At 34.8% G+C, this 22,990-nt stretch overlaps 1 protein-coding gene and 1 pseudogene across 1 annotated transcript; one reads left to right on the forward strand and one right to left on the reverse strand.

Annotated features, from left to right (window-relative positions):
• Positions 1-4,558: 4,558 nt before the first annotated feature.
• On the reverse strand, positions 4,559-14,659 carry LOC149202943 (uncharacterized; annotated as a pseudogene).
• A 73-nt stretch (positions 14,660-14,732) lies between these two features.
• LOC149202944 (cytochrome P450 78A4-like) lies at positions 14,733-18,088 on the forward strand. The gene is made up of 4 exons (XM_089401734.1): positions 14,733-14,753; positions 14,904-15,908; positions 16,010-16,323; positions 17,770-18,088. Exons 1-4 carry the CDS (start codon positions 14,733-14,735, stop codon positions 18,086-18,088), a joined length of 1,659 nt encoding a protein of 552 aa, XP_089257860.1.
• Positions 18,089-22,990: the final 4,902 nt, after the last annotated feature.

The raw sequence follows: 22,990 nt of genomic DNA on the forward strand, positions 1-22,990 counted from the left end.
CTATTTCCTAGTAGAATCCTTGAGGAAATTAGCTCCTAAAATATAGGAAACACCTCCTCTTTTCTTGCACAATCCCTAAGGATTGGTCTCCTTACTCATGCAAAACTAGTACATTCAAAACTAGTATACAACGCATGCTACACTACCTTCTCATCTCCAATTTAGTTGAGGAATTCGAAATCCATGCATGAATTAGCTATTTTGGGGTGATTGATTAGTTAACTAATAGATCTTTGAGTTAGACTTCTATCCCATTGCACAACTAACCTTCAACTAACTCCTACAATACTTATAGGGAAGTTACCTGAATACAATTGAAAATAACTAAACTAGATTGCTAAAATTTAGCAACCACACATGCATAACTAAACTCCAAGCCCTCTAACTTGAATTTACTGAGCTAACTAAGTGACAAGGTCATGTCAGTCAATATAATTGCCTCCAAGTTGTCTGTTAATGTGGAATTTCGATTTTACTCAATTTGACTAAGGAAAAAGTCAAATTGATCTTTCTTGCTACATTCTTTTCAACACTCTCTCTTAGCAAGAAACGGATTTTGGACCACCCATATCTTGCACATGTGGAATGTACTGTAGCACTACATCTCATTTTTTTCTCCTACTACAACAATTGCAACTGAGAAGCATCTAAAAAAATAATGAATCAATTGTGTCAAAAGCATTTTCCTTTGCAGTGATTATGGTTTCATGACAAAGGATGTGCTATGCGTAATCAAATATTGAGTGCCATTTGGTGACAGTGATTTGTATATTCTATTGATGATCGGTCATTCAAGAGTATGCAAATAATATATTGTTGTCTTGTAGGAGATTAACATTTCAAAGCTTGGACATCTTTATCCAAACATCTGGGTAATTACGTGATCAGATTTTGGGGGAGTTTCTCGATATATTTGTTGGGACATGATCAGTCTAACCTTTCATCAAAAGCATGGCTGAAATATGAACTTGCAATCTAGGTGTTTTGTTTAACGTAACCTGCATGGAAGAACGCGTTGTGCTCGTCTGCATTGCATTCTTTGACCGGTTGTTTCATTTCTTTACATGTTTGCTTACTAAATTTTATGGTGGGCTTAATTTAATTAGTTTTATTTATTTGGTATGTTGTATTTTACCATTGGTTGTCATTATTACAAAGTAAAAAGTCTATTCATAAACTTGGCATACATTTTACCATAGTTTATTATTTTGGTGAGAAATTCCAAAAATGTGTATTTATTGATTCAATATAATCATTTGGGTAGGTTGGATATACTGTTACACCAAGGGAACTTTTAAAACATTTTTTTTAAAGACAAGAGAAATATTTTATTTTGAAAAGTCAAAAACATTTTAAGACAACTTTATATTTAAAACAAAAATAGTTCGAGACAAAAATATTTTAAATCAACTTTATATTTAAGACAAAATTATTTTAAGACAAAACTTTATATTTAAGACAAAAATAGTTTGAGACAAAGCTTTATATTTAAGACAATGGGCACTTAAGACGAAACCCATTTAAGACAATTAATAATTAAGACAAAAACATATCAATTTAAGAATTGATTATGACGATACCTTTGATCCACCAGATGGATATAAAAACAACATTTCTTAATGCGATTATTGAGGAGGAGGTGTACATCGAGCAATGAGAAGGTTTTGAGACATTTGAACGGGAGTCTCATGTGTGTAGACTCAAGTGAGCATTGTATGGTCTCAAACAAGCACCCTATGCTTGGTACACGAGGATTGATAGTTATCTCATCGGTTTGGGCTTCACCAAAAGTGAGGCGGATGCAAACCTAAATCACATCTTGGTAGAATGTAAATTTCTTATTATTGTCTTATATGTTGATGATTTGATTTTAACTAATGATGAGCAGCTCATCAGATCTTGCAAGGAGGACCTTGCAAGGGAATTTGAAATGAAGGACATGGGTCTCATGCACTACTTCCTTGGGTTGGAAATATGGCAAGATGATGGGGAATTGTTTGTCTCTCAAGGCAAGTATGAAAATGAGATACTACAAAGATTCTACGTCGAGAGTTATAAACCCATGGAGACACATCTAGCAAACAAATGGGGGAAGGAGAATGCCAGTTCAGGTGAAGAAGTGGATGCTACCATTTATCGACAACTAGTGGGTTCACCCATGTATCTTGTGAACACATGATCATATATGTGTTATGCAGTCAACCAGCTAAGCCAAACTATAGTTAGGCCAATCAAATTATTTTGGAAGACAATTAAGCATGTTTTACGGTACCTCAGAGGCACTACCCAGTCTGGACTATCGTACAGATGGGTAGAGGGAGTGAATTTTTGTGGCTTCACAGATACAAATTGAGTGTGAAGTCTAGTAGACCGAAAGAGTACATCAGGTGGAATTTTCAGCGTTGGGTTTGCAATTATTTCTTGGTACAACAGGAAGCAAATATATGTGGTGCTCCACTAGGCAAAAGTAGGATACATGATTGCAAGTCAAGCAACATGTGAGGTGATATGGATGAGAAAGATACTTGTTGGTTTGTTTGGTCAGATGATGGATGCAACAGTGATCTACTGCAATAATCAGAGTTGCATCAAACTCTTTGAGAATCTTATATTTCACGATTGATCCAAGGATATAGATATCTTGTATCACCATTTACAAGACTATGTGCATAAGCGAATAATGTTGCTACACTACATTTTGATAGAGGAACAAGATGCTGACATTTAAAAAAAAAATCAAGAGGGAAGTTTGAGTTCCACAGGTGCTGGATAAGGGTGGTTGATAATCCTTTTCTTGCTGAGAGGGAGTGTTGAAAACTAGAGCAAGAAATTCTCAATTTGATTTTTCCTTGATTAAATTGATAAAATTTGAATTTCCATATCAAATTTTATGGTGACTTCAAAGTGAGTTGTGAATTGATGAATCTAACAATAGACCTTGTTGATGATGGTGAAAATTCCTATAAAGAAGTGAATAACATGTTTGATCTAGTTGGTATGATTGTAGTTGATGATGACCTCTTTGCATCAGAGTTTGAGAATATAATCAAAAGATGATATTATTGGTATTGACTACACCTTATTTGGAGACATCATTTGTATTATAGGGGTTGGTACCTTTCCATTGGATGTGGTTGGTGATGTGAAGACTACTCAACTTCTAGTAAAGATTCATACTGACTCTAACAATCATATGGATGCTTGTTTACAAAGGGAGACCCCTCTAGACTCAACTCATTGGATTCTTTGTTTGTTCATGCTATTTGTTGTTCTCAACTTTCCTTCTCCAAGGGGTTGAGACTATTTGCTTCATTTATTTTACATGGCCCAATGAAAGAAGAATAATGGAGTCTATCTCCACAAATTTTCCATTTCACTAAGTTACAAATAAAACGAGTTCAATTCTATAGGCAATAGACTAATATCCTCTTGATACACCTTTAGCGAGCTATGAATAGATCTCACCTATCACTATAGCTCAATGAAATGGCATCTAATAGCTCTAGCAAGAAAGGGTCCAATTTTATGCCCAAGACACTAGTAGAAATGGAGTGGTTGTGAAGGCAACAATCTCCATTGGGGATTTTCATTTTTGCTACAACAGACAAGAAGAATATTGGTGTTGGAGGAAGAGATAAAATGTCTCTGCTAAAACTACAATATCATTGCTCTCCTGGCGCCATTAATTTTTGTTAACTCATTTGAATGCAAGTAATACATAAGGATTTCTCCAAAGGATATCTTTCTTTTTTTTTAATTTTGTTTGGTATGAGATATGGTGATACCTTTAAATCTAAGGTAATTTTGTGTAAAATTAGAATTGGAATAAGAAGTTAGGGTCTGAATTTCCTTTTTAGTAGTAGGTTACATGAAATTTCTATCGAAATATTTTGTTGTCACCCAACATACAATAATCTTTGGATGGAAAGGTTCGTTATGGGTGGTATGTTTTTTAGCCCATCAACTCATTAGATTCTTTGTTTATTCATGGTATTTGTCGTTATCAAATTTCCTTTTCCAAGGGGTTGATACTATTTTCTTTATTCATTCGTCATGGCCCAATGAAAGAAGAAGAATGCCGCTTGTCTCCACAACTTTTCCATTTCGTTAAGTTACAAATAAAAATCATCCAATTCTATAGCCAGGAGACTAATAGCCTCTTGATATACCTTTAGTGGGATATGCCTAAAGAAATTGGATGAGGGTATAACTATAATATAGGTTTTTGAACTCGGGAGTTTTTTGTTACACACATTTAAAATCTACCCCTTTTCCCATTTGATCATTATTTGCATACTGATGTTTTATATTCTAGATCATTTGATTAAAAGTTGTAAGTCTATCTAAATGTATTCATGATTTTGCAGGCATATTTTGATGTGAATGAAGCTTCTATATCTTCAAGAAAGACCTTTCCTAGAGTTGACAATGAGGTAGTGCAAAATGTTATATGTTGAAAAAAGATTTGTTCCTAGTGTTTGACTTATTATCTTTAATTTATTGGTTATATCATTGTTTCCACTTCTTGGATATTAAATTACTTTTTCACATTTTATGCTCATGTTTCTTGGGCTATATTAATCTCATTTTTTTTGTTTTGCTCGACATATCTTAGTCAATTGTTGTCACCATCTTTTAAATCAATGGTTGCAAATTCTTCATTAGCATCATAATGTGGAGGCAAATATTTACAACTGTTTTAGTGCCATGGTTATATTTTTCACCATTGTATAAGAACTTTCCTAAGCCAACCCCGTTATAGTTGGAACTAGATTCCCACAATCTAGCTATGTTAGCATGATCAACAAGATCCAATGTTTCATGATGAGAATAAATTAACAACGCCATATTTAGGGATCTCATGTAGTCACTCTCATTCATGGATGATGTAGTGTAAGTCCATTACTTTTTTCTGAATTTGGATTATAACAAAAGGAGCCTTCAATTGGGTTCAAGATGTTGTATCCATGCAATGTATTTGAAACTAGGAGTCCTTGAACCTGCAGACCATTGTGCCATTGTAATATATATTGCAAATTATTGTTCTTACATTTTTTGTTTCTAGAGATGGTTAAAATTATTGAATTTTTAGCATCTTACTCTCATTGCCGAGAGTTGCATATTCTTCAAACAAGAACTATGGAAAATTAATATGTACTTTGGAAGCCTCAATATTCTTTGAGATTATCTCACCCTTAACAAGCTCTTTCTTTATCCAAGAGTTCTAGTAATTTTAAATATCATTATATATTCTTTTAGGTGGATGTAATTCTATGCATGCCCACCTGCACATATTTAATCCATTAAAATATATCTTAATGTCAATCCTTTAATGCACCACCACGAACTAATAAATCAATGAAACTTAAACCAACCTATTTCTAAAAATGGTATGTATATGAATGATAATTGTTTATTCATTTGGACTAAAACTACCTCACTTGATATCAACTCTTAAGTAGTTGATCCATCGTAATCTGTACCTCTTTCCACAATGAATGTTGAAGACCTACCATGAAAGTAAACATGAAGTGATGTACAATAATGTTAAAAAAACCATAGTTTCGGTTGTTGTTAGGCATCTTATTGTTGGGTAAGGAGGGTTTATAGCAATAGGAATTGCTGGTCCCACATTTGTTCAACCAATATTTCCACAAGGAAGGAGTTTTAGGAGTCTCTCAATTTATTGGAGATTTGACAAAGAGCCATAGCGTTGCCTTCTCCACACCAGAGGAACCCTTGGAGTGGACTCACCATACAGAGCCTTGAAAATATATTTTCCCTACTAGACTCACTATATAGAGCCCCAAAAAGCTATTTTTTGGGTTATTGATGCGATGATTAATTAAATAAAATTTACCGACTACATTCAATGGTTATGTGCTTAAAACCCATGACAGGAGAATAACAATGTTCAAAGATGATGAGTAAAGCCCAATATGCCATATGGCTAGAACTAGATCCTTCGAAGGAGAGTCCCAAAACTGACCCTATCTTCGTGACTCATCATTCTGACTCATGGTTAAGGCTGCGTCCACACTTATGTTGAGCAGGATATTGAAAAGGATCTATTAGATTTTCCATAACATCAAATAAACAAATCACGTTTAAACATAGTAGCAGGTTATGGAAGTGGGATTGAGAAAGCGTTAAAGAGTTACCACATGTAACATCCCTCACTAGGGATTCCTTGAAAAACCTCAAGAACACTAGAGATTTTTTTTTTATATATAAATAAAATCTTTAGAGGGCACTCAAATATCACTACCTCTAGACAAAAAATGACATCATCCATATATATAAGTATTAAAAGAAATAAAAAACTTTCAATAGAGAAACAAATTCATTAAGAGTTTATTAATTCATTATAGTTCATAGTCTCTCTTTAGAGTTTGGAATTTAATTTGTGAGACATGAATATGGGAGTATTTTTCTTATTAGTTCATGTCATCTATGACATGGGACTATAGTAATCCATTATATTAGTTAGCATTAGTACTTGTGCATATTAATCCAGAGTTTTTATGAACTTTACCCTGTTCATAAAATGACCGTTGTTGTCAGCCTATGAATTTATCAATTTAACTTTGAGGGAAAATAATATAAGTGATGGTCTTATTTGGCCTCTTCCCAAGGTAGACAAACCATAACATTGATATTATTCATACAATATCTCTATTCCATGCATTTATTTTATTCTTATTTCCAAGATTTGAAACTAATGCTAACATTAGTTTATAAACATTAAACACTACCTATAACCATGGAAACAATGACTGTAACCATGGAAACATTGAAGAGGGGCAGATGGTTGTGTGCATGTTGCTTTAGTGTATAAAGAACGAGACACTTGTTATTCTTCTTATTCTTCTCCTGAGAAAAATCAGCAGCTACCTTGAGATTTAGTTGCAACTCTAGACTTCTTAACAGGATGCATAGCGTCTCCTCTACTTTAGCTTGGCAACCCAACTTCAACTCTAAATGTTTTAGCTTGACAACCCAAATTCAACTCCAAGGCAACTGATTTGATCTCTAACAATGGAGTTGTGCTTAGCGCTAGTGCCAGTGGGATATAAGCCTCGTCCAAGCTACCTAATGTCTGCATCTGAGATTTGGTCAATGCATCTCACATAAAACTACAAACATTCAAGGGAGGACGACGTCTAGAGCCATGATCTGTAGATATTTCATTTGGAAGTATGTGATGGTGGAGTTGAAAGGATCGGTAGAAATGTCATTTGGAGGTACCGAGTATGCTGAGAAAAATGTTGTTATGAAACCAACTCATAAAAAGATAGAAAAGATAGATCAACACCTTAGAAATAAGCCTCTTCGAGGGGGAAAACTCCTTTACATTACACAAATGAACAATTCTTGGATGATACAAATGACAAGACCTCCTTTCTATATATAGGAGTCTAAGGGGTCATAATATAATTAGAGCCGACATAACAATAATAATGTAAGGACACACTAATAACAACATGGGGACTACATGGGAACAACAATATAATAAGGGGGTTGTACTAATAACAATAAGGGGATACACTAGTAGTATAGGGACCTAACATGCCCCTCTCCTTCAAAAAGTGTTTTTCTCAATGCTTGAGTAGTTCTTGATGCTTCTGTATAAAATTCTTGTCCTCCCATGTGGAATCTTCAGCGGTTAAGTTCTTCCACTTGATGAGATACTCTAAAATTGATTGATTTCATAGCTATCGGGTTCTTGTTTCTGTGACTGCTCTAGGTTCCAATATGATTTTTCCTTCCTCGTCAAGTTCTGACAATATTGTTTGAACTGGGATCTTCTGCAACTTTTGAATGAGTGGCCACACTTCTTCGTCCTTCTTCCATTCATCCCTTGCTTCTTTTATCCAATCTAGTTGGATAATAGAAATAGCACAAAACAATGCTTCCACATCCTCATCCTTTCTTAAGAGTGCATCTGCAACAACATTTTGCTTCCCTTTTTTGTAGATGATTTCAAAGTCATAACCCAACATATTTGTGACCCATCTTTTATGTTCTTCTAAAGATAATCTTTGTTCTAAAAAGTATTTAAGACTATCATGATCCATTTTTACCTTGAAGTGTCTTCCCATTAGGTAAGGTTGCCATTTCTTAAGTGCATGTAGTATTGCCAACATTTCCTTCTCATAAATAGCTTTCTTGAGGGACATTTTTTTGTATGGATGTAACCATAAAAATAACCAATCACCTACATCAAAACTTCTTTCATTGCGATGCTGATTTGCCTGTTGTTTTATTCGATTTTGCACCAAAGTGGCATTATCATTTAAAAGTTGGAGAACTTGTTGTTGATGCTCGATGTGATCTTTCACTGTTTGAGTATTTTTCTTCTTGATATGTCCTTCTATCTTGAGAGTTTGAGGAGTGGTAATTTCTTCCAATGCATTACAAGATATGGTTGGATTCATTTCTTGATACTCAATGTGATATTTCACTTCTTGAACATTTTTCTTCTTGATATGTCCTTCTATCTTGATAGTTTGAGGAGTGGTAATTCCAGACAATGCATTACAAGATATGGTCGGATTCATTTCTTCTTTCTTGATGTGATCTTTCACTTCATGAACCTTTTTCTTCTTGATATGTCCTTCTATCTTAAGAGTTTTAGGAGTGGTAATTATTTCCCATGCTTTACAAGATATGGTTGGATTCATTTCTTCTTTCTCTGGGGTTGGTTCCTCATGTATATCATATTCTTTTGATGTTTCTTGATGCTTTTCTTCCCCCTCTCCACAATCAATGTAAAATAATTTCTTCTCAGCACACTTATGACCTTTAATGTATTTGTTATCACAATTGTAACGGAGCCATTTTTCTCTTCTTTATTCCAATTGTTGTGGTGTCAATCTTGTAGGTTGTGGAGGGCTAGGAGAAACAACACTTCCATATTTATAGTTGTGAGGGATAGAATTCCTTGTTGCCATAATTTTTCTTTCCACTTTTCTTTCCAACCTAAATGCCTTCTCCAATGAATCAGGTTCCTAAAGATGAACCTCATGTTGAATGTTATCCTTTAACGTCCCTATGGAGACATCAATCCTCTACTTCTCTGGAATATCATTTTCCCTTATATTCAATTTTTGGAAGTCCTCAATAGACTCTGCCATTGAAAAAATTTTGTTTGAGATTTATCAATTGGCTAAATAAGTTGTTGTGCTTTGTATCCTCATAATGTGCTATCATTTCCTCTGTGAAAATTGACCACGTAACAAGTGATTTACGAGAACAAAGCCCTTTATACCATAAGAATTGATCTGGTTCTAAATATGAAAATGCAATAAGTGACTTTTGTAACTGTTGCACCTCATGTAGACCAAAATATTTCTCCATCTACAGTATCCAATTTACCGGATCCTTTCCATCAAACTTCCTCATATCACATTTTCTTGATTTTAGGAGCTCGATCTTGAAACGATTGTAACTCTGTAATTTCAGATCTCCAAGTTCTGAAATTGTGTCCTACAGTAGCCATCTAAGTCCTCTTTCTAAACCCTCAAGTCTGATGAAGATTGGATTCTGCAAGGAAGAGTTATGGCAAATCTCCCACGATGACCTGATTATAGACCGGTTCAGTACAGCGAATTTGTATGAAGTGCCACGTGTCATTGTTTCAACCTTAGGATCTGAAACTGATACATAGAAAACTACAGTGCGTCCTATTTCTGCAACTTCTTACAAAATTTCAATTTAATGCTTAGAGAGAAAGTTATGACGATTTTCCCAAGGTCACCTATTTAGGATGTAATTTGGGAGCCTGCAAAAGCCTTAAATGTCTTGGACTGTATCTTTGAAAATATAGCGAAACAACATCTGAAATTCAGGCCCGAGATACCCCACAATTTCTGCTCATATGGATTTTAATTTCAGCGTTTGAACCTTCGTAGAAAACAAATTATAACACAAATTCCACGATGACCTGTTTGAGATGAAATTCTGGAGCTTGCGAAAACCCTAACTTCCTCAGCTCATATGTCTAGAAATATAGCGAGAAAAGATCTGAAATTCAGACTTGAGGTGCAAACCGATTTCTCCTCAAATGGGTTTTTGTTTTAGCTTATAAAACTTTGTAGCGAAAACGTTATAGCTAAAATTCCACGATGACCTATTTGGAGCAACGAAACCCTAGAATCCAAAGCTTTGATACCAAATGTTATGAAACCAGTTCACAAAATGATAGAAAAGATAGATCAACGCATTAGAAATAAGCCTCTTCGAGGGGGAAACCTCCTTTACATTACACAAATGAACAATTATTGGATGATACAAATGACAACACCTCATTTCTATATATAGGAGCCTAAGGGGTCATAATATAATCAGAGGTGACATAATAATAATAATGTAAGGGCACAATAATAACAATAGTGGGCTTCTATGGGGCACAATAATAACAATATGGGGAATACATGGGCACAACAATATAATAAGGGGTTTGTACTAATAACAATAAGGGGTTACACTAGTAGTATAGGGACCTAACAAATATCATATTTTGATTCTAGCAATTTCATTTGGAGGTACCGAGTATGTTGAGAAAAATGTCATATTTTGATTCTTATAACACTTATCTTTTGAGTAGAGCACTTACTGGAATAAAATACCACTGTAGGGATATTCCATTCTAGTTAAACAAGCTATATGTTGTTGAACTGTCCAGCTAGAGCGGACAACACCTTTTTCACACTTATCGACTCTCCAGTTTTATTAACCCAGCAAGGTTATCTTCATGATATCAAACTATAAAACAAAATTAAATCTAATCCAATCACGTAAGGAGTCAAAGACTATATGCAAATCTCTAAACGCGTCCTATTGGAGGTGTCAATCCTAATTTCATGCATATTTTGGACTCATGACTAGATCACATGTTGATTAGTCCACTGATATATCAAACTTATCCTCATGCAAGTGAATTGGAATAGACTGGAGGTCATGCAAATGTTGAAATAAAGGTGTCTAGGGTGGTGGGTTCCATGCACCAGTCCTATCTCATGTTGTTTTTTTTGGTACTTTCAGTATCATTTTAATGAAATGAAACATTAAACTTCAAATAATCAAAATAACCATTTGCGATGTCAACCTTGTCAATGTTATGACTTCATCTATACTCTTATCACCTGCTTATGTCTTCTCTTCATTGTTACAATGCAATAAATTTAGTGTTTAGTTACAAGTCATCACCATGACAAAAACCATAGCAACTTTTAACCTTTAAGCCTAATTTTTTCCCACAGTAGGACAATGTTGTAATCTGCTTTAATGTCATCGGTAACAAACCCAGCACATTGAATGTTATCCAAGCGATAGGGTCAGCTTCTCTGGAAACACACAACAAGAGAGAGATATATTATCACTTTAAAAGTGAACTTCCTTGCGATAATGGCTATAGGTATCACTTGAGATGAACCCAACACTTTGAGTGTTATCCAAGCAATAGTGTCAACTTCTCTCGAAACACACAAGGAGAGAGAGATATATTTATCCCTTTAAAAGTTAAATTCCCTGCAATAATGGCTACAAGTATCAAAGTTCCATTTATCCAATGATGTAGGGTATAGTGTCACATAGACCATGTGATGTAGGGTATTGTGTCACATGGAATAAGTGGTTTCCAATGATAAGGGGGTTGGAGATCTTTCTTCATTACATCAAAAATTCCTTCTCTAGTGACATATGATAGAGATTGACATATTTCCCTCTCAAAGAAGATAATTGATCGTTATACACTAGACCCATCAAAGTTGAGCTCAATTCCATACTATTGATCAATACACCATAGCAGAAATCCTTGTCGATCATGGTCAATAAGAGACTATCGATCAATACACCATATGAGAAATCCTTGGTGATCTTCGTTAGTTAAGAGGCTAGATTTTTCTAGACTCATACGTAGGCTTTTCATGTAAGCTATAGGTTCTTTTTTAGGAGTGTAGAATGGGTTGTGTAAGATATGTGTCATAGTTGACTTTGCTAACGAAGAAATATGTCATTTTTGGCCCAAGGAAATCATGTTATTTATGCAAACTCACTCCCTTTAAATCACGAGTGTCATTGATAAAATATAAACTTTCACAGGAGTAAATGCCTTCCCAAATAAATTCATTCAAAAGTTTCAAAAAATGGCTTCCACTCATTCTAGTCAGTATTATCCCGCTTGTGTATCTTTTCATAACGCAGATGAGGGTGTAGGGTGTAACCATATACGCTATAGCCCTCAACCATTGTTTCTCAAGGTCCATTTCACAGGAGTACAATGGTGGCATATATCCATGTTTTCGTGGTGTCTATAAAAAAAGGCAGACCAGGTATTTATATTACTTTTGGTACTTGTAGTATATATGTTGTTGTTTTTGGTACTTGCAACATCATTTTAATGAAATGAAACAATAACCTTCAAATTTTCAAAATAACCATTTGCGATGTCATGAGAAACAATCTTGAAATAGGTTTCAAATGGGAGATTTTCCATGCGTTGTTGGCAGTTGGGCCATGTTTTTGAATATTTGATGGTTTTCACAACTTCTTATAGGGATTTCTTCTAACATTGCTAGAATTTGTTCCTTGCTACAATTTCTTCTAGATTTTAGATAGAGTATGTAGTAACACAACAGTCAATTATAATTTCTTTTAATGGTCCTAAATTATCCTTTTGGTGGCATCCATGCTTATTTGGTTTATTTTGGTTATGAGTCGCACATGCATGCTTGGAATATGGCATGGGGGTGATTGGTTGAAGAGAAATTTGATTCATCCAATTTATGGTTGGGTGGAACATGGAAGTCCCAAACATAGTCGGTCTATTCATTCATTAATAAGAGTTTCTTGTCCTTGGTATTTCATATATTTTAATTTTCTTAAATATATTTTTATGTGATTATTATTTCTTATATATATATGATTCCATTATATTAAATTTATATTTTACACTTTTAGTATTTTAATTTAATTTTTATGCAATCTCAACTCTATATATACATGAGATTCCATTTCATTATACTAATATTTTTTTTTAAGTATTTTAATATTTACTTATTTTCAATTTCTTAAATATTGATTTAATATTCTTTTTAACTTTTACCTCCTTTAGTTTATTGATTTTTTAATTTTCTTAAATATAATATTATGGGATTATTATTTCCTATATATATGATTCTAGTATTTTATAATTTTTAGTATTATATATATATATATATAAAGTCAAATCAAAATTTGGTGTATTGGTGTATGATTTCTTTATTTGTGGGAAAATAGATTCATCTCACTAGAATGATTTGACTATAAATGTCTATTAAAATGTATTTATAGTATACTAATATGTAATTGCTTAAAAAAAAATAAACACATGTGATTTAACTATTAAATCTACTTATAATATATTGAACTAATTTTTATTTTTATAATTATTTTTTAATTTGAGTTCTTCAAAATAACATATTTTTTATATATACTATCTTTTTAAAGTTTTAGTAAATATTAGTTTATTAATTATGATTAGATGATGTTGTTTTTATTATATATATATATATATATATATATATATTTTAAATTTTTGTCATTATTGATTATTACAATCTATCACACTAATTTAATTAGAATTTTTAATTAAAATAATTTTAGCCCATGAAGAATAATAACCCAATTATGGATTTCCATGTAAATAATAAAATCCCCAACTTTAATCCTTAAACTTTTTTAAGGCAAAATAAATAAATTTAAAACAAATTAAAACTTTATGTAGTATTAAAAACAATCCAGTTAACAAGAAAATGGCTAAATTTAATTAACCAAAACGCCCGAGGCAATCTATAACAGGCTGGCACCAAAAAGAGACACAAACAGAATCGAAAATACGCATCATATGAAAAGGAGAATCTTAATGTCCCTGCAACTTATACCGCAGGTAAAGTATGGTTATTACACTTTGACAACTCCAGGAAACGAAAAGGAGATAACTTATACAGCAAGTATGGTCATTGCCCTTTCACAACCCCACGCATGCACCACTATGTAACTCGGCAAAACGTTCTAATGACCCACGATAGTGTTACGTATACTATCGTCTTAGGAGAAACGTATACGTATTGAACTTCGTTTACTGACAATAACTAAGAGCTGAATAACAACCGCTGTGCTGTGAGTATACATTGTTTTATCTTGGGATAACCTTAATAGATAAATAATCAAAACCGTCGCATTTAAGCTAATTTTACATCTGGACGGCGCGACGTGGACTACTTGCGCATATATATTAATGTTTAGTTACTTCTTTGAAACTACTTTTACTTCCTTGTACCTCTCAACATTCGAGAGGTTGTGATGTTCAGAGATGTTTCAACCATCTTTGTTCCTTGACCTCTCAACATTTGAGAGGATACGATGTTCACTGATACACGTTTGACCTCCCACTTGTGTAGGGTTTTATTATTGGATATCAATCTCAGGGTGTCGTTACTCTTTCCACCTCTGATTTAATAGAACCGACAAACCTCTCACGTCGCATCTGTCTGACGGCGTGACAAAGCTCTTTCATCACATCTGTCTGACGGCGGACAAGATTGATGACATCAATCGTAATGGAATGAATTGCCAAGGAAGGAGGAATTAAATCCGCGCATCCATGCATCGCCATCTAGGCTGGGGTGGAACGCATCCAATGGAGTTGGTATTCCCTGTTCCACTAGGAAAGTAAATCGGGCTGGATAATGCCGGAGATGGTGCCGCTGGTACCGCCACTACTGTTATTTTCTTGGAAGCATATTTTTCCCACATGCCCCTGCTTCACTCCTCCGGCTATAAGAGGGCGTGCACTCCTCTTCCTCATTTAACTCGCTTTCCATTCACTCATTCCATAGTTACTTACGTCTGTATCTTAGGCAATGGAGAATCCTGAATCCTCTTCGACAAGGGGCTGGTGGCTCTACGCCATTTTTCTTACAAAGAATGGAGTACCTGACCATGTACTACATTCCACGGACCATATTTCTGCAGTGGGGCAGTGGTCACTCTATATAGCACTGCTTATTGTTGCTGTTTGTGGTGCAATGCTTTCTTGGTTCAGCCCTGGAGGATGTGCATGGGCTGCTGCCAGACACAAGAAAGCCATCGCCATTCCTGGCCCCAAAGGATGGCCCGTTATCGGAAGCCTCATGGACATGAGCGTCGGACTTGCTCACCGAAATCTCGAGTATCTGGCTCGTCTCCATGGTGCCAAGAAAATCATGGCCTTTAGCTTGGGCTCGACACCAGCCGTGATTACATCGGATCCTGACGTGGCCAGAGACCTGCTTAGCTCCTCTCACTTTGCAGACCGACCACTCAAACAATCCGCTCAGCAGTTAATTTTCGGCAGGGCGATGGGGTTTGCGCCCAACGGTGACTATTGGCGACTCCTGCGAAGAATTTCTGCTACTCATCTCTTCTCTCCACGCCGAATTGCGGCCCACGAAGTCGCTCGTCAGGTGGACTGCACGACCATGCTTTCCGACATAAGGGATGAGTCTGATATTAATGGCGGCGCCGTCACGCTCCGTCGACATCTCCAGAAAGCGGCCCTTAATAATATAATGGGAAGTGTCTTCGGTCGACGTTCGGTGGATGCCGAGACTGAGAAGAATCTTCGCGAGATGGTGAATGAGGGATTCCAGCTTCTTGGAGCATTCAACTGGGCTGATCATCTCCCATGGCTACGAGTACTCGATCCACTCAGAATCCACAGCCGCTGCGCTCGTCTTGTTCCGCGTGTTACATCGTTTGTCAAGAACATCATCGACGAGCATCGACAGAGGGACGACACGGCCGACTCAGACTTTGTGGATGTCCTCCTTTCGCTCCGAGGAGACGACAAGCTCGACGACGACGATATGATCGCAGTTCTATGGGTAACATAATTAAGCACGACACAACTATTATTTTAGTGCTAAAATTAAAAGTTTTGGTGTTAGAATTAAAAAATTTCGTCTCTTATTTTGTTTTGATGCAGGAAATGATATTCCGCGGCACAGACACAACGGCTTTACTTACAGAATGGGCGACGGCAGAGCTGTTGCTCAATCCGCAAGTGCAAAGCAAACTTCAGGCAGAGCTGGACGCGGTTGTCGGGCGCAACAGACACGTAACAGAAGACGACATCGAGAAGCTCCCGTATCTTCAAGCGGTAGTGAAAGAGTCTCTGCGGATGCACCCACCAGGGCCTCTCTTATCATGGGCCCGCCTCTGCACGGAGGATTGGTTCATGGCGAACGGGATGTGCGTTCCGGCGGGCACGACGGCGATGGTGAACATGTGGTCTATTACATAGCTACCAAATTCGTCCGTATCGGACAAAAAAATACGGAAATTCGGGAATTCGATTCGTACATCGAATAATTCGATGAAAATTCAAATTCGATTCGGTTAGTTTGCGTAGGTTTATGGTTTTTAGTTTATCTCAAAGATTTATTAATATTAATTTAGGTGTGTGAGAATTTAAAATAGTACATAATAGATAGCTGCGGGATCGGAGGCAGGAAATGGAAAGTTTACAAGATTGAGAAAAGAGTTGTAAATGGAAAGTTTACAAGATTGAGAAAAGAGTTGTAAATTTCAGTATGGTTTTAAAGAGTTTAAAAAGTTGAAAAAACTTAATTTGAGCAAAATCTTGAAAATATAACTGTGGGCAGGTAGGAAAGGTAAAGGTTATCTGATTGAGAAAATTTCTAGTTTTAAATTTTAGTGTTGTGTTAAAGATGTTAAAAAACTGAGATCATAAAAGTAAGAAATAATTTGAGAAAATTTTGAACAATAATTTTTATAAAAAATAATTGATATTTTAAATATTATGAAAAAATTTAGGAGCAAAATCTTGAAGAGATAGAAGCCCGATTGCACGTAGGAAATGGAATTTTAAATTTTAATGTTATCTTAAAGAGTTTAAAACAGTGAGATAATAGAAAAAGAAATAATTTGAGAAAATCTTGAAGAGTAAGTGAAGAGTAAATTTTATAATAATTAATTGTTTTTTTAGATATTATAAAAATAAGTTTTCAATATTTCATTTTTAAATATGTATTAATTATAAAATATTTTAGATGAAATTTGAAATTAAAGAACGATAGCTTTGAGTTTTAAATATTATTTTTTTAAATAAATATTAATTATAAAAAGATTTTAGATCTGATTTGAAACTAGGAGGGAATTTTGAATTTTAAAACAGAGATAGATTTTGGATTGAAGATAAGTGTGGTTGTAGTTTTGGTAGGTAAAGACTAATTTTAAAATTGTTTATATTGATTAAAATTATTTAAATATCAAAATGAATGGGAAGAAAATGACAAAACATTATTGTTATAAGAAAAAGAGTATGTATATTTAAATGCTTAAGATATAGCAGTTGTCTATAATGAGACTTTTTGGAAGCCTTTCCGGTGGGTTTTTCCGGTCAAAATCCGGCAGCAATTTATTGGAATTGCAAGTTTGATAGCTAGTTTTTGCACAATCAAGGCGTCCCAGGGGTTTTTCAGGGTGCTGAATCCAAATATGCAGTTAAAAAACCATTTTAACTGCAACAAATCAAGATTTAACCTCAATTTCTTCCGCCGGATTCCGTCACCAGAATCTCCAAAAAGTCGCATTATAGACAACTCCTAAGATATATACTCTCGAATTTTTTCCGAATTGAAATTTTTCCATCCGAATTTTTATCGTATCGTATCGAATTCGAATCCGAATTCGAATTTGAACTTGGTAACTATGGTCTATTACCCACGATCCGGAGATCTGGGAACGTCCCCATCAATTCCGTCCACAGAGGTTTCTCCCGTCGGAAGGCGGACAACATGTGGATGTCCGAGGAAACGACCTGCGGCTTGCACCCTTTGGTGCCGGTCGTCGCGTATGCCCGGGCAAGGCTCTGGGTCTCCGGACCGTTCAGCTGTGGGTGGCGAAACTGTTTCATCATTTCACATGGGTGCCTTCTCCTAACCATCCGGTGGACCTGACAGAGAAGCTTAAACTATCATGTGAAATGGCAACGCCCCTTACAGCCATATCTGTGAGTAGGATCCCACTTCCTTCAACTTAACAACAATTCCGTGCCGCTATAGTGTGTCCTAATTCGCTCATCTCGATGAAGAATAACAATCAGAATAAAATGATAACGCCCAGTATATTTGACTTCCGCTGGATTTAGAAACGCATATCTCGATGAAGTGGGTTTCGTTTTGTAATAGTACTGTTATTTGATTGTTATCTTTATTTCACTCATAAATTATGAAATTATAATATGTTATCTTTAAATTAATAAAATAATATAAAAATACAATTATCCATTATTTGTGTTTTTTAAAATTGAATTTCATTAATTGCAAAGAAGCCAGTTATATCAGGAAATCAGATATATCAAAGTATATTTGTTATATTTATGGTTTCAAATGCTAGGATAATCCATGAGTTCTTTTTCTTCTTCTTTTTTGGGACATTTATATGTCATAGTGAGTAATCCATCACAACTAAGGATAATGTTGTTTTTTAATTTTTTTGAGAAAGTACCATAGCAATCGGATCAGCCGAATTTGATAGTTCTTTCTCGCTATTTAAATAATCAGACTCATGGTTGTGCTTTGGCTACTAATTACATGTGCAATTATGACTAAAGTTCACTTTGAAGCCTCCTAATTACAGGAACAATTATTGCTAAACTTCTCTCATTCTCCTTTGCCAAAATACTTTGCCCTACTGTGGGGTGAATTAATGCTACTAGGGGTTGCCTTGTAACTTGAGAGGCTTAGTTGTTACGAGATGTATTCTGTTTTTGGGAGTTGTTCTTCTTTTGACTTGCAAAAATCTTGGTATTTGAGGTTACCATCAAATCTCTCCATCCATGGTAGCTTCTCTTTGGACCCTCGTTACAAAACACTCCTTTTGAAGAGGGGTGTGCATTCTCAAGGTGCCCAAGCTATTGGCAAATTCTACACCTAAAAGTCGTGTTTTCACAGTCCAATGGTCAGGTATACTCCTTATCCTCCCACTTGAGGGCGATTTTATCTAGTAGACCTTCACTGAAGTCCACTTCCATGCATACACAGATGAAACTTAGAAATGTTTTGTCAATATTACTTAGCTACTTTGATGAAGCGACCTATAGAGTCACCAACATCCTCTTGGATCTCTCACCAGCTCCATTGAAGAGGAAAGTTTGGAAGTCTAACCCAAATAGGAATATGCAAGTTCTTCATGGTAGGAGGATTAAACTCAAAAACCATGTTGAATGAAGAGACCATCCCAGCCCCAAAACTAGGGCCCCTAATCAAAGATATTATTTTGGTCTTCCAGATCTTTGAAGAAAACCACAAAATATCCTTTCAAGCAAAATAACAAATCTATATTTTGGGACCATTTTTGGTAGGCCTAATCCCAGAGGGTAGATGTCGAGGGTCAAAATCCATTAAAAAAACATATAATCCCTCGACTTTTAAAATATGTTGTTCTCTTATTAATGATGTCATTCACCTCTAGCAATCAGTTATCCAAGTAATGTTCCACCATAAAATCCTGACCTGAGAGCTCCTTATGAGTCTGAGAAGTGAGATTCGGCTTTTGGGATTCCTCAAAAGACACGGGCCTTAAAAAAGAAGATGCCCTTTTTCCCCTGGCACCTCCTTTTAGAACAACAACTAAGAAGACTGTAGCGTCCTTTTTAATTCCATAATCTTTGAGACCATTTTCCATCCTCAGTACCATTCGTTCATAGAGGAGCCTAATCACTCCCACAAGGATTCTTGTAATCTGATGACTTTTGTCATCTACCAAAACTACAACGTTTCTCACTTTTACCTTGATGCACATAGATTATCTAGATAAGAACTTAACAAAAATGGGAAATGTTTGAAGATCCCCAACACTAAAAGCTTACTTTACATGTTCCAAACAAGCGACCAGGCACCTCAAGGGAGACATATCGCCCCTGGGAAGCCACACAGGCTTGAGACTTTTGTAAAATAATTTGCAATCGTTGTGAAAACCCATATTAGCTTCTCTTTCTGACATTTCACCAAATACTTTGTCGACATCAAATTGATAGTAAAGTTTTCCTAAAATTGAAAGCTTACATCAATATTGAATAACCTATTTAATTTTCATGGTTATGATTTGAAAGTAGGCAAAATTTGAAATTTGCACTAAATTAGGGGAGAGGCAATTTTGATAAATGAGATACATTATCAATTTAAAAGTAAGATTATAGAAATCTATTATTAATGTTGTATTAACCAATAATTTTATTATAATTTTTTGCATTTACTATATATATATATATATATATATATATATATATATATATATATAGATTTGAAGTGTTCTTGGGTGATTAAATAAATCTTTAGTTATTTTTTGGTTTTTTTATTTATTTATTATAACTTTGTCGACTTTTCTAATTTTTTTTACTTTATAGCTTATAAAAGGTTGATTAAGTAATTTTTAAAACCGAAAAACATAAAAACATTGTCTCTATTACAACATTTAATGTAATTAGACCTAATGAACTTCAATTGATAATATATATTTATAATCAACTATAATAGAATAGTAGCAATACATTAAATGTAAACCCCGTGGATTAGTCCAATTGGTCGAATCCTCATCATTAAAGAACCTTTGCTATTGGTAGGTCATGGTTTCAATTCTCTCTACACCCTCGAGATGAGGCTCCATGGTTGAGCTGATAGGAAGTGAATCCTTTAGGTCGATCTCTCCGATACAAATATTCCTTTGTGGTTGAGCTGATAGGAAGTGGTCCCTTTGAGTGGATCTTCCTCGTAAAAATATTTTGCAGATGTAGTGGTCACCAATCTCCAGGGTTTGTGAACTAGATAGAAAAAACAATACATTAGTTATTAATATATGTCTTTAATTATGTTGATAGACATGTCTATTTTACAATATGAATTCCACAATTTTCGTTTAGTTATTAATAATTATTAGGTGGATGGTAGGAATTTAACCTCCATAGAATATTTTTGAATATTCTTAATAGTATACACAAACCAAATACTTAGATTTATTTCCAAAGTAGTTATGTCTTTTTCCTTTTAATTATATTCATTAATTAAAATAAATGTCATATAAACAAGTGCTATATGAAATTAGTTATGGATTTTTGGGCATATGCTATTGAGAAGAAATGGTATTGTAACAAAGCCTCTTTACAAATTAAGAATTTCTAAGACAAAATAGACATGTTTATCTATGGTTTACAATCTCGCTACATGTTTTTGTAAATGTATATATCTTTAACTTATATTTAATTATTTTTCTCATTTCTTTGTGATTTTTTTCCGCTAAAAGAAAATATTACATCGTTGTTCATAGTTTTCACAAAAGTACATTGGCCTCACTCAGACTAGATTTGTTTGTTGGTATGTTAACATCCAAGTTTTTTACATCCAACAACATGGACTGCACAACCAAGCATATGGTATATCTATAAGATAAAAAAAACAACATAAACATATAAAAACGAACAACCATTTATGATTCAGAAGATGTCACAAGAGTAGGGTTGTTTGACCTAGTACCCATGGGCATCAAAAACCTAAGTTGACACTGTATGTGTTGTTCCATATGCCTCATGTGAGCTTCTAGACTATATAGGCTATCTTGTATTCTCCATTATTTCCTTGAATATCATTAAGGAAATGATTTCATTTCTATCATCATGCTTCTCTTTGACAACTTTCCCTAGAAAAAAACTTAACTGCCAAGGAAAAGCAACCGTATTTATTTACTAGTTTCTCTTGCCCCGTTTGTACCCAAAATCTGGGAACCATTGAGAAAATTATTCCAAAAGCTCAAAATCTAAGACTGTCTATTTGTCCCTATGAACATTTCTTTAGAGCCTTTAAATATCAGCCTATGTGAATGGAGGGATCATATCTTAGTAAAGAACTATCGCATCCCAAGAAAGAGATTTGGAACGAGACTTTCTAAACTAGCTACACTCCCCAACACTTGGAAACAAAAGCCACATTGACACGGCATGATAAACCGAATAATCCGTAACACTATTTCGACTCCGAGAAGGCCACATATGAACTTACCTTGAAACCTAATGAAGTCAAACTTCTTAAGAAAAGAAAGTTGTAGACTCTCCTTGCTTCCACAAAACCATATTTTAGATATAACAATCAAAATTCTTGCCACATAATTGAAAAAAAAAATGTAATACCAACAAACCAAAACCAACACCATGCAATAAGGGTGAACATTTGATAGGAAATTATCCCAGGAAAATAAATATAATTCAAATGTAAAGGAGCATTTAAAATACAACCAACCAAGGTATCCACTAACTCTACGAGAGAAGGGATGAAAGGACCCAATATCACCCAGAAAATGAAAATAATGAGATAAAAAGAGGCACAAATCTAGGAACATGTTGTTACCCGAGAACACGACCAAGAACAAAGGAGGATGCTTATTTGCAAGCCAACTTTGAAACACCAAGCTAAAGTGGCCCTCTAAATAAGGGTAGGATCTGTGCAACTAACATCAGCGTGCTTTAAACCGACATTATTTTTATTATGATCATCCCTCAAGCAAGAACCATTTATAAGAAAGACCTTAGATGGTAATATTTTTCCTTCAAGAGCAAGCACTAAAGTATCCACTACCAAGGAAAAGAGAGTCGATATGGTAGCCCATTTTCTTATTGGGGCAAATGTATACTCATAATCGACACCTTGCTCTTGTATAAAACCTTTTGCTAGGGGGCTACCTTTATGCTTTTCAAATGAGACTTCTTGTTTATACTTTTTCTTGAAGACCCACTTGTACCATATCTATTTGGTTCCCAAAGGATAATCCATCAACATCCAGGTTACATTCTTTATCATAGCATCATACTCTTTTTACATTGCTTCTTTCCATTTAGCATGAGAAGTAACTTATTTGAAGGAAGTTGGTTCAAAATCTATAGACATATTTAATT

The sequence above is a fragment of the Pinus tabuliformis genome, chromosome 2_1 (assembly GCF_031772625.1).
Source record: "Pinus tabuliformis cultivar Carrire ecotype Pingquan chromosome 2_1, CPIR1, whole genome shotgun sequence".
Classification (NCBI taxonomy): Eukaryota; Viridiplantae; Streptophyta; class Pinopsida; order Pinales; family Pinaceae; genus Pinus; species Pinus tabuliformis.

Excerpts from the sequence above, each read along its gene's own strand:
- LOC149202944 (XM_089401734.1), top strand. The coding sequence starts at position 14,733 with ATGCCGGAGATGGTGCCGCTG. Across the intron at positions 15,909-16,009 it reads ATATGATCGCAGTTCTATGG|GAAATGATATTCCGCGGCAC; the intron begins GTAACATAATTA and ends GTTTTGATGCAG. Across the intron at positions 16,324-17,769 it reads GTGAACATGTGGTCTATTAC|CCACGATCCGGAGATCTGGG; the intron begins ATAGCTACCAAA and ends ATGGTCTATTAC.